We start from the raw sequence: 12,995 nt of genomic DNA, 5'->3' as shown, positions 1-12,995 counted from the left end.
AGTATCAATCTTTTTTTTTTTTTTTTTTTTCTAGTTGTTTATTTTAGTGAAAATTATGAACATGCCTGAATATAATCTTAATTATCAAAATTCCAAGCTTTTTAAAAGTTTGCTCTATCATCATTAAGCAATGACTATAACCAAGCACTTTGCTATGTCTGATAATCGCAAAGAGAAAGTAGACAAGATTTCTGCACAAGGAACCAACGGTAAAGAAGAAAAAAGTAGGTAAGGGATGGTAGAAGATGAGAGAGTGGGTCAGCCACTCTGCCTGAGGGAATCAGAAAAGTTTTCAGTAAGAACTATGCATGTGCTTTCTCATTGTGTGTGGAGAAGAGCATAAGAGAAAGCAATGAAGAAGAGAAAATATGAAGACTTTTCTGACAGGAAGCAGTGTATGAGTGCCACAAGGCAGATGCTTACACCAGAGGCAAGGCCCCAACGGGTGGCATCATGAGAGGTTGGTGCACCTTGGCATCCGGCATCTCTGAGTTTGCACCCTCATTCAAGGTCTTCATTACTTAGGACCTGGGTGAGCTTTTGACTGTCTCGGCTTCCTTGTCTCTAAAATAGAGAACACCCACAAGTTCAAGGAGGAAAGGTTTATTTCAGCTCACAGTTTGTAGGGGTTTTAGCCTAGAGTTGGCTATCGCCAAGGCACGGCAGCACGGCAGGGGGCATCACAGAGAAGAAACAGCTCTTAACATGACAGAGGCAACAGAGAGAGTGCAAAGAAGAAGGAAGGGGGACAGACTTGCAGGCCGCACTCCAGCGGTCCTCCTGCCCTAACCAGGCTTCACCTCTCAAATCACATTTAGCTATAAACTGATCAGCAGCCTACTCCATGGACAGGTACCACTCCCCTGAATCTGTCACCTTCCAAAAGCATCACCTAGGAGTTTGTAAGGTCTTGGAGAGGGGGACATCTAGACAGACACAAAAACATCCCTGATGGCTTTAAGTATATGAAGCTAGGAGGGTTAAGTGAGTAATTCACACACAACCAGCCTCAGTGACAGTGACCGGATCCATTATTACCCTGATGATTGTCATCACCATCATCAATGTTGTATTTTGAGAACAATGAGATACAATGAAGGAGAGGTTATGAAGGATGCACTATAAACTGTGATGCATTGCAAAATACTGCTGGCAGTTCCTCCCACTTCTGCATCATACCCTCTGCAATATGACTCTGCTTTTCCTATCAGGAGGTGAGATCTGTTTCTTCCAGGTTTCAGGTCTGAGCTGGTCTTTTGGCTTATTTTGACAAATAGAATGTGACATAGGGGACAGTGTAATGTTTATGGGCAAAGCCTCTGCAGTTTCTACTTTTAGTCTCATGAAATTCAGTTGCTTTAGGAATGGATCAAGTCAGTCTGCTGGTCTACTTAGAGTAAAATGAGGCACCCATCTAGATGTTGTGATTTGTGTCTAGATGCACCCCAAAGCTTGCGCAGTCATGGGGGCTGTTTAGAGCTGGCTGGATCTAGACTGTGGTGCTGGGATCAAGGGTGTGTGATTACTACATCAGTCCATTGATTGGTTTGGCATAGTCTGGCTTAGGGCATGAGTCGTGCTATACCCACCCTAGGGCAGGTAGGTAGTCTGCGTAGAACATAAGGGACAGAAAGCGAGCACTGTGCTGTCCCCTTTGCCTGCTTGCCATGATCTATTTCTCCTCTGTGATGCCCCTCTGTCATGCCACCCTGCCTTGGTGCCAGCTACCTATGGACTGTAACTTCTACAAACTGAGAAATAAATCTTTCCTTCTTAAACTATAGGGGGTTGGGTATTTTGTCTCAGCATGAGAAAAGCAAGACTCACTGCCAGAAACCCCAGACAGTCACCATTTGAGGCCTACCTGCTCCTGGCTGAACCGCAGTTTGGTCACATAATACGTGAGTGTGGCCTGTGCCCGGGGAGCAGAGGCAAGTTTCCCAGATGAATTCTTCCTCAGCTGCCCACCCAGCCCTGGGAGCAAATTTACAGTGGTTGCTTTAAATCTTGGAGTTTTGGAGTGGTTTGTTATGGAGCAAAAGATAAAGAAAAGCCTAAGAATTTTACCTTCAACAGGACATGAGAGGAATCATTGAAAGATTTTAAACATGATAATGACCTCAACTGACCTTGCTTGTGAAATGCCACAGCAGTGCCAGCATAGAGGATGTGCTGACAAGGATGTTACATCTGTCGAGAAGACAGACGTAGCAGGCAGTGAGCTACAACTTGATGCGGACCCAGAAGGTAACAGGAGCAAGCAAGGGCAAAGCCCTTTTGTGAGCAAGCTCCTCAGAATGGCCCTGCATTTGATTCAATTTTATGCAGCATCCTTGAAGTTCTTCACTGTTGGACAAGGGGATGTTGGATGCTTTTACTTTTGGACAGGACCCCCAACATTTTGTTCCAAGTTCTGAGAAAGAAATTCAGAACTGATGAGCCATAGAACACTCACACTAAGGTGGGAGGTAGGATGGGTATAAGCTGGTGCATTCTGCTCAGAAGTAGCCTCCTGTATGACCACAAGACCTTCAGTTTCTGAGGGTTTGGATATCTCAGCAGCAGTCAAGCTGAGATCACCCTGATCATAAAGTTAGTGAAGGCTTCACACAATAGAAACATCAAGAATAAAAGCTTTTCTGGGCCTGCCAGATAGCTCAGCAGACTAAAGTGCTTGCTTAGGCAGGCACAGCAATGAGGGTTCAATCCCTGGCATGCCTTGTCAGTCCCACAGCAATTGAGACTGGGCGTGGTGGCATGCGCCTGTAATCCCAGTGCTTGGGAGACTGAAAACAGGAGGATCACTCTGAGTCCACCTGTGTAGTGAGACCCTGTAGACCCTGTACTAAATACAGAAGAAGGAGAAGGAGGAGAAGGAGGAGGAGGAGGAGGAGGAGGAGGAGAGGAAGAGGAAGAGGAAGGAGAAGGAGAAGGAGAAGGAGAAGGAGAAGGAGAAGGAGAAGGAGAAGGAGAAGGAGAAGAAGGAGAAGAAAAAGACGAGCATTTCAAATAAATAAATAGTCAGCAAAATAGCTCAGTAGACTAAAGTGTCTGTTTAGGCAAGCTTAGGCAAGCACAGGGACTTTGGTTTGAGCCCCAGCACCACATGCACACGGGCCATGCCCGCAGTTGTGCTGAGCCAGCCACCAAGTCCGAGGGTGGTGGTGCGCGCCTGTAATCCCAGCACTGGGGAGGCTGAAGGCAGGAGGATCATTAGGAGTCCAAGCTCTGTAGTGAGATCTTGCAACAACCAAATACATTTAAAATAATAATAATAATAACAATAATAATAATAAATAAATAAATAAATAAATAAATGAGTAAAAGCATTATTAACTTTCTGTCTCCCCAAAGCTACCTGAGTGATTTTGAAGGAGTCAAGCTCCTCCGGCTTCCCCATTCATGAACTTTAGTGATAATCCTGCCCCCACACAGCTCCTGGGACTGTAACCACTGAGCAAACATGTGAATGAAGCTTTCAGTTCTCCACAAAGGAATGCATTTAACTAAACAGAAAGATGAACAATAATTTTGTTAATAACAATAATCCCTAAGCAGTGTCCTCAACTAAGGTCCTTTGGAGGTGGCTATGACTGCATGCTACTCAGGATTCTCAAAATCAAAATTGCCTGATATGCTTTCTTTTCCTCTTCCAGTTCCTGGAGCTTGGCAGCTGTGGTTTACAGAGCAGTTATGGTCAAGTCCAAGAACCATATCATGCATAACCAGTCCTGAAAATGGCACAGAAATGATATCAAGAAACCTCGGTCACAAAGATATGAATCTCTGAAGGGAGTAGATCCCAAGTTGCCAAGAAGGGCTTCAAGAAGATGCAAGCAAACAATGCCAAGGCCATGAGTGCACGTGACGAGGCTATCAAGGCCCTTGTCAAGCCCAAGGAGGTCAAGCCCAAGATCATTCCAAAGGAAGTAAACCACAGGCTCACTCAACTTGCCTATATTGCCCACCCCAAGCTTGGGAAGCACATTCGTGCCCACATTGCTAAGGGTCACAGGCCTTACAGGCCAAAGGCCCAGGCTCCAGTCAAGGCCCAGGCTCTGGCTTCTGCTCCAGCCCAGGCTCCCAAAGGTGTCCAGGTCCCTGTGAAGGCTCCACAGTAAAAGCCTCTTATCTGCTGATATAAAAACGGAAGGACTGGTGTGACCCCTGGGGTGCCATCTTTGGGGGACTGGTGTCCTGCTGTGCACTTTGTACAAATAAACCTGAAGCAGGAAAAAAATGCCTGCTGTTTTTGCAAGGGAACACAGTAAGGAGATGAGCATTCGACCTGGTTTGCTATATGTTAACATGTCATAGGCCACTTTCTGTCTATACTGTCTTACAGTTTATATTTATTCATTTATCAAGCACAGCTTACTGTGTGCTGAGCACCATGCTAGATGCTAGGAAAGAGGAGCTCATAGGAATCCTGACCTTGAGAACCTTATAGTCCTTGTAAATTGGAGATTATACAAACAGATAGCTAGAAAGCAATGTCCAGTGTTCAGAGCCCAAATGAAGTGTTAGTGGGACACACAGGAAGAAACCATCTACAGTCTGGATGAGGAAAAGGAAGGAAGGCTCTGTGAAGAAGTAATGTTCAGTTGCTATGTGTTTGCTATGGCATGCTGTAGAACACTACAGCCAATATGAAGTGAATTTGTAAGACTGAATAATAGGCCCAAAATTTAAAAATTAGTGCTATATACTTGTGCTGTCTTTTGTTTTAAAAATACTCTTGTTTTAGAGATCATAGAAAGCCTTTCTGGATTTATTGTATATTCCTTCATGGTTTGATAATGACTTGTTTATAACCCAGGCAATTCACCCAGACATCAATGAATAGAGCCCCTTAAACTTTCAAAACCTCGCCTTTTCTGAAAATAAGAGCTTTATAAACATAATATATGCATTGCTTTAAAATAAAAATTTCAACCTTCTTATAACTGAATGTGTCAGAATTTACACCTGTGAACATGTCAGAGAGATCAAACGGTGCCTTCAGAAAAAAAAAAGATGGTTCCTTCGGGAAGCCGTATCCATATACCAGTATCATCACCAATGTTCGCAGTATTTTTTACAGTTATACTTGGGAAGTGATGAAAGGATTTGAGCACCTTACGGAATGGGAGGATAACCAGAGAAGCAAGGGACAATTCCGCCCTGGTATAAAAATCCTTTTGAGATAGAAATATCAGCCCTGGTTGTCCCTACCTTCCCCAACCTGAAGAACCCCAAGGAGGTCAGAAGGCAAGGCTGTGTGAAGTTATAATAGGAAAAATAATGTAAATATTTCTCTGTGAAGAGAAAGATTTTGTCTCTCAGCCAGAAGACATACAGGTAAATAAAAATTCAGCCAAATAAAATGGATACTACTTTAGGTTAGCAATGAGCACTGGTTTTTCAGATAGATTTTCCCTCTTTCAGTTTGTATAGTTATAAAGGTAGATTGAGTCTTTTAAAAGTGAAATGACTTCTTTGATAGTTTGAGGCCATGGTATCCCAAAAAAAACATTTCTAAAACATTACCAATTTAAAAACAATCACAGTATCAATACTGGAGTCATGTCTTTCATTTTGTATATTATTTTTGAAAAGTACCAATAGAGATGATTAACGTAATGATTCACTTTTACAAAGGAATTATCTCCTCCCAGAAAGGTCCAGCGATAAATTTGTGTGAACTTTTTCATTGAATAAGTACTCTGTGCAGATCATCCCAGCTGAGCCCAAGAACACCATGCTGAGATATATTTTAACTTAACTCTCAGTTTACAGATGAGGAAATTGGGGATTATTTGTAAAATGATACTTAAGCCAGTTGTTAACCTTCTTGAGCCTTAAATTAGCCACAGGGCAGAGAGTTTCAGCCCCACAAATCCTCTATCTGAAGTCCTCCCATACTTGGACACGTATTTAGGCCACTCGACATCTTCATTTCCCTGATTCATTTACTAAAGCTATGTCAAGCTTGTCTGGATGTCTGGAGCCATCTGAACAGCCGTTATTTCTTGTCTCCTCAGTTTGCCTGGGTTCTGTATTGACGACATTTTCTTTTTTTCATGAATTTGTCCTGGGAAGTAGCTGTTTCTCCCCCCTACAGATTCATCTGGTGACCTTGTGACATACTGATTCATGGAACCTTCCGGAAGTCTACGGCACAGCTAGAAACAAAGGTTGGACCAGTCCACCCCTGCTCTCTTCCCCCAGTTGTCCTAAGCTCTGGCCTTGAAATAAAGCGTCCGTCAGCCCCCACGTCACTTGCTAAGCAGTCAGTGAGCCACGCTTCCTAATAGAGTGGAGGCCCAGCTGGAGTCCATCTCTCTCTGGTTTGTTAGCTGCACCTATAACCTCTCTAGTCCTCCTGTCCACTCTCATTCTCTTCCTCCTTTTGTCACACTCTCTAAGTGTCCACAGATGTCAAGTGTAGAAAAAAGACATGTGGTGTTGGTTAATGCTCTAGCGCTGGCACAGAGCTACTTCCTGAGGAAGATATGGCCCTCGTGGGGCTGTTGTGAGGCAGCCCATCTGCTTTTATCACCACCTAGTGCCTATTCTTGATTCAGATAGCTTGGCAACTTTTAGGCTGGCCTGATGCCATCCAGGGTATCCGTCAACGGGCCATCTAGCCATTTCAAGTGCGGCTGTTAGGGGGAGGGATCCTAGCCAGGAATTTCTGAACTGCTGTCTGTGAAGAGGCCCTATGCATCTTGGCTGGGGAAAACATCCAAAAATAAAAATTAGATACTGTGGCCATTTGTTTGGACGTTGTAGAAGAGTTATTAGTCACTGGGGTAGGGAAAGGATGTCAGAGACAACAGCATGAAATTAAATCTAATTAATCACTCAGACAAGTGGAGAGATCTGAGCCCACACTTCCCAGAACCATTGCTGAAAATCAAGGAAGTGGTTAAATGAGCATTTAGTCACCAAATTGTACTTATTTCTGAGAAACTGAAAAGCTTAGATGAAAATAAGTACATGGACAGTAAACAATGTAGCAATCTGAGAAATATGTACCCACTTTCTCAGAACTTAGTTGCAAGAGGGTCAAAGCAAAGGTACTTATTTCAATATTTGCAATTTACTAATCCACATATATTTACTAATTTAAATCCTAAGGAGTAAAGCCAAGGGCCTGGGGATGTAGCTCAGTGGTAGAAGCTCCTTCCTGGCAAGCACAAGGTTGTTCTGAGTTCAATACCCAGCATCAAACAAACAAACAAAAAAAAGGAGTAAATCCACTACTCTTTTGTATAAAGTACATATTGCAAAATTTTACTGTGTTTTACTGGTGCAGGGAATTTATGCAGGGTCTTAAGCACGTTAAAAAAGCATTCTACCACTGAGCTACATTCCCTATCCTAACATTCTTTTCTTTCTTTTGTGGTATCAGGAATTGGACTCAGGACCTTTGAATTGCCAGGCAGGCACTGTGTCACCAAGCTATATCGCCAGCCCTTCACTGCTCTTTTAGGTTCAAGCTGCGTGTGGCTCTGAAGGCCTCACTGAGGAATGGGTGCATGTACTACTTTGAAGAGCACTGGCTTTTAAATCTAACAAAACTGGGGCTACTTCCTGCTTTCCCATTGAAAACTTTTCTTTCTTGATTCCTGTTACTTCATGCATCAGAAATGAATAATAGTAGAGCTTCATATTATAATTGTGAAAATAAATTACCAATTAGACAAAGGGTTTCCTGTTATAAGTTCTTAATGGGTACTATAAATATGAAATTGACTATTTATATCCTTCTCATAATCTACAAATTTCTGCTTGTTTAGCCTAAAACTACATTGGCTTTTCATGTCTGTTTTCCCACTAGTTTGTCTCATGCTTTTTTTATTTTTACTTTTTCTTTTTTAATGTATTTGGTACAGGGTCTCATTACGAAGCTCACACTCATAGTAATCCTCCTGTTTTCAGCCTCCTCAGTACTGGGATACAAGTATGTGCCACCACGCCTGGTCTCGTGGCCAGCTGTGTGCACTCGGGGGCAGAGCCGGCACAGCATGTGGTGCTGGGGTTCGAACCCCAGTGCCTGTGCTTGCCTTAGCAGGCACTTAGTCCGCTAAGCTATCTCGCCAGCCCTTCCCAGTAGTTTGTAAGAGTCAATTGTTACAGATTAGGGCCTTGGGGATATCAAAAATGTTTTTTAAAAAGTTTTTAAAAATTAAATAAATTATATTTTAAAAGTGATAAATACTCAAAACTCATCACTTCTAATTTCTATTGCAATTTCCTGTCACCTGTGCTATTCCAATGATTTGTGTATTTTATCTATGTTATGGTAAAATACTATAAAATGATATGCTATTATGCAACTCTTCCCAAACTGTTTTTATTTATTTTTATTTTCTAGGTTTTCTTAAATTAATTTTATTGAGAAACAGCAATGAGACAGTTCCAAAACCAATTAATAGGACAGTTTCAATAATTAATACATTGCGTATTGTTATCTTCTTATTGGTTATTCGTAGTACAAGATGCAGACATGATATCCTGCCCAAATGCTATTAGTACAAATCTTTCTTTCATTGAATTAAGAGAAAATAGCTGTATATGTACCAAACTGTTTTTAATGACAACTGGTTTGAAAACAATCTTGTAGCTTGAAAATGGACTGCCCTCTAGTGGCCCCTAAATTACCCTCCTGAAATTAGTAAATATTGTATTTTCAAGACTTCTTCACAAAAAGCCAGTTACTAACCAGCAGCATCCAACCAGCTCAGACTAACTAAATATGTCAACTAATTTATATAAACTCAGCAACTGCGATTACTACTCTGAAATGTTTTCAAAATGCAATATTTGTGTACACATAGCCAGAAGTGAGCTATTATTCACCATTTTCTTACATGCCTGCTTCATTTATTAACACTATTGGAGTTCTGAAGCAACTGGACTACGCCCTGCTAGATCATCATCAGGTTTTTAAAGACAGTTTTTCAGAGCCCAGTCCTACATTTGCCTTATACGTGTGAGACATTTAATAAGTATTTGTGGACAGAATGAAACATATTCTACTAGAAGGCTTTAAGAGGGCCAGGGAAATAGCTGGGCTGGGGAGATGGCTCAGTAGAATAAGTGCTTGCCTGGCAAGCTCAAGGGCCTGAGTTCAATCCTCGGTTCTGCCAAAAGAAAGAAAAAAAAGCTTTAAGAGACAGAATCATGGTAACATTTTAAAAACTTACCTGGCTTTTGTTTGCGACTAAGTGAGGTAGAGAAAACAGCAGATCAGGCGTAGTGCGCGGTCCCCTTCCGAGCAAGATCCCAGGAAGGGCACCTGCCGGGAGCCTTGCACGACCGCTTTCAAGGAGTTCTCCCCGGGGGTTAGGTTGAGGTTTGGCATTGTCAGGCCAGATTTAGTTGGATTTAATGGGTTCATTTTATGTGAGGACATATAAAAAGTCATTCCGTATATTTTTACCCTTCTGTACTTCTTTCCTCTCTCTCTCCCCCCTCCCCTTCCCCTCCCCCTCCCCCATAGCGGTTTTACTAGTCTATATTCCCATCACCGATGTAAGTGTTGCTTTCTCCCTGCAGCCTCGCTTCCCCTCCCTCCCCTCCCCTCCCTTCCTTTCTCCTCTCCCTCCCCCTCCACCTCCCTGCTCTCTGCTCCCCCCACCCTTCTTTTGAAGATGGACCTCAGGCCTCACAGGCTCCAGGCAAGTGCTTTACCTCTCAGCCACATTCCCAGCCCTGTTCTATGAATTTTGTACTATGTATGATCTTTCATTTAAAATTGAGCCAAATAGGCTGGGGAGATGGCTCAGTGGAATAAACGCTTCCCTGGCAAGCACAAGGGCCTGAGTTGAATCCCTGGTTCCACCAAAGAAAATTGAGCCAAATAGACTATGTTTGAAAGTATAAAGTTCATTGTTAGTGAAAATACTACATAATTTCCATAAAACATGCCATCTTACAGGTTTTTAAATGGATACTTACTGATCATGCATTTTGTGTATTTTTCCTGGTTATTTTTTTTAAGTGTTTACATTTTCCCTGTTTTGTACTGGAGCGGGAATTACTAAAATTCCTAAAATTAGCTGGTCTTTAACTACAGAGATGTTCTGATATTTCTTTATTTATGTATTTATTTTTATATTTTAGGGAAGGGTCTACAGGGTGTTCAGGGTCTTACTACTAGATCAGACTAGTACTGATTTGCCTGTTTACAGCCTCCCAAGAGCTGGCATAACAGGAGCACACCACCACGCCCAGTCTCAATCTCAGTCTCAGTGTACCCCAGGGGCAGGGCCCCTGAGCCTCTTGCAGGCACTTTAATCCACTGAGCTATTTGGCCAGCAGTATGTGTTTTTAAATAATAATATTAATAAGTAATTGTGGATGAATGCCTCTTTCCCAAATAAAGAATCTATGTTGGCACAAGTTGGAAATGGAGTGAGATACTGAAAAAAGAAGACAATTTACATTTGGGATGAGGGAGTGCTACTCAGAACTTACATGTTCTGACTAAAGGGTACAACTGTAGCTAGACACCCATAAATTTAACACTGTATATATGTGCTAATGAAGGTGATCAGAGTACGACTGGAGCCAGGCTCTGCTCTATCCAGCCCTGCTGCTGCCAGCTTAGGTCCTTCCTATCCCTTAATTAAGCTGTGGTCTTTGAGTCACCCAAAATATTATCTTTTACGTTTTCTACTTAAGGGCTGGGGCGATAGCTCAGTGGAGTAAGTGCTTGCCTGGTGAGCACTAGATCCTGAGTTTGATCCCTGGTACCGCACACACACACACACACACACACACACACACACACACACTAAATAAATAAATAAACAAACAAATAAAAATAAATAAATAATTCTACATAAGAAAATAGTAACTTTTTCAGTTGTAACCGTTTCTTCCCTCCAAGGCTGCTTGGTGGCCTCACACCATGCGTACTCCTCTTCCCTTCAGGTCTTTAACTCCCCCGGTCCTCATTGTGACTCTTCTCACTGATGCACTTGCTTAGGTTGTCAGCCTCCCTGTGTGAGTGTACTTACCTCATCATGTGGAATACAAATGCCTCAAAGGGCAGTCTCAGTCTTCTATAGTTCTCTCCTTACCACCCAAGAGCTTTGCACTTTTCCGGGTAAATGATGCAAGTTCAGTAAAACCAGGCTTCTGACTGTGCCTGGTGCTTACAACAGTGGCTTTTTTCCTTCCCTCTTCCTCAACTGTTCCCCCTCCTTTTACATTTTAATCAATTTGATAGAAAAATTGCAGTGTGAAAGTCCGACACTCAGAAATACTTGCTTTTAATTTTATATAAAACAGTGAATTTCTGGTTGTTTATCAAATAAAAATAACAGAGTTGCTAAAACTTGATGCCAGTAGGTGAAGCAAGACAGCTTTTCCTACCAATAAATAAAAAGATATCTTTTGCTTATAGGAAGGCTCACAAAGAATGAAAAAAACAAATCAAAGAACAATGCTGAGAGCCAATCTGCAATTTTATATCTACAAAACTCTCCGTAAATGACTAGACATGTCTATTTACTCAGAAGCTTTTAGAAACTGAAATTGAAGATTGTTCCACTTTAGTTTGAAAGAGTAAAAGACTACAACTTGAGTAAACAGAAGGAAATAAAAATTCCAGAGGTTTTGTCCCAGTTAATTCCTTATAATGGAATACTAAGTGCAATTGAAAATTTTGATTAATGTTAATTAACTTACATTTGATTATATTTAATTTCCTAGTTTTCAGGCTCTATGTATTCTTTTCAAATTAAAATACATGGGATTATTTTTCTTTTCCTCCCTCTCCTCCTCCTCTTCTTTTTCCTCTTCTTCCTCTTTCTTTTTCCTCTTTCACCTCCTCTTCCTATTCTTTCTTCTTTTCTCTCTCTCTCTCTCTCTCTTTTTTTTCTGACAGTTCTTCTCTTTACCAGTCTAGAGAAAGTTACAAGGAAGAGGTTAAAGAAAGGAATGGGGACTGGGGAGGTAGCTCAGTAGAATAAGCACTTCCATGGCAAGCACAAGGGCCTGAGCCTGAGTTCAACCCCCTGTTCCAAAAAAAAATAGGAATGATGTGCAGTTTTCTTTCTGATTCTGAGTTCTTACTTCTTTTTTCTCTCTACTAAACTACTGAGGCAGTTCTTTCAGAAACTCCAACTCAAGTATGGTTTGCGTTTCCTAAAACAAGGCAATTAGAAGGTAAATGTAACAAAACTAAAGCAGACTCAAAATCATGCAGATCCAAATTGGCTTGAAAGGAAATAAATGTATGAGGAGATAGAAAAAAATAATTACCTTTAATGTCATGGAACTTTGATGAGATAGCTGGAGATGTACAACCCTATCCTTCAACCAGCTTCATGAACCAAGACATTTCTTATGTCCATGAAAGTTGCTCCAAGAATAGACCACAGATTGTGGAAGAAGATATAGAAAATTGGCATAATCAAAATTCAGTTGGCTTCCAATGTGAAAATTTTTTCATAGCAGTATCAGAAGCCATCTTTCATTGATAATCCTCCTAGTCGTTATGGAATTAGAGCAGAGCAATGCCCACTTGTACTTTATACTCATTAATTATTCTGCCCAGATCAGATTAGGAAATCATGGGCACTGTCTCTATAAACACGGGGATTACCCAGCAGCCAGTAAGTGGTCTCAGTGGGGATGCCCAGTGAAGTGTACTATAAGAATGAAAGATTCTCTTCTCATCATTTCTGCTTAACTTGCCATCCCCAAGCTCCATATTTGTATTTCTTGGCTTTGAATTAAAATAGATCAAATCAAATTGCTTCAAATAAGTCATTTATTCTAAGCATGAAGTGAAGTAACAAAAACATTTTGTTGTTAAAAATTCTATACATTTGTTTATTTTATTTTTCTACTTTCACCTTAAAAAAATAAATCAGTTATCCACTGACAAAGGATCTACAATCTGAGGTACAGGATCTCAGGAAAAATCCTGAGGGGATTTCATTGACCTTATCAGATCCAAAAGCTACAACTCTTGTTGCATAGGTCCTGCTTTA

The 12,995-nt window shown here is 41.3% G+C and overlaps 1 protein-coding gene across 1 annotated transcript in view; it reads left to right on the top strand.

The window, feature by feature from the left end:
* Krr1 (KRR1, small subunit processome component homolog) overlaps positions 1 to 12,995 on the top strand; it is a 50,399-nt gene that overhangs the window by 4,580 nt on the left and 32,824 nt on the right. The window contains exons 3-4 of the mRNA XM_004623884.2: positions 2,151 to 2,247; positions 4,960 to 5,166. Coding sequence (XP_004623941.1) covers positions 2,151 to 2,247; positions 4,960 to 5,166 — 304 coding nt within the window. The remainder of the gene's footprint in view (positions 1 to 2,150; positions 2,248 to 4,959; positions 5,167 to 12,995) is intronic.

Source organism: Octodon degus, unplaced genomic scaffold (genome assembly GCF_000260255.1).
Source record: "Octodon degus isolate 3935 unplaced genomic scaffold, OctDeg1.0 scaffold00004, whole genome shotgun sequence".
Taxonomy (NCBI): Eukaryota; Metazoa; Chordata; class Mammalia; order Rodentia; family Octodontidae; genus Octodon; species Octodon degus.
This window is presented reverse-complemented; position numbering and strand designations above follow the sequence as displayed.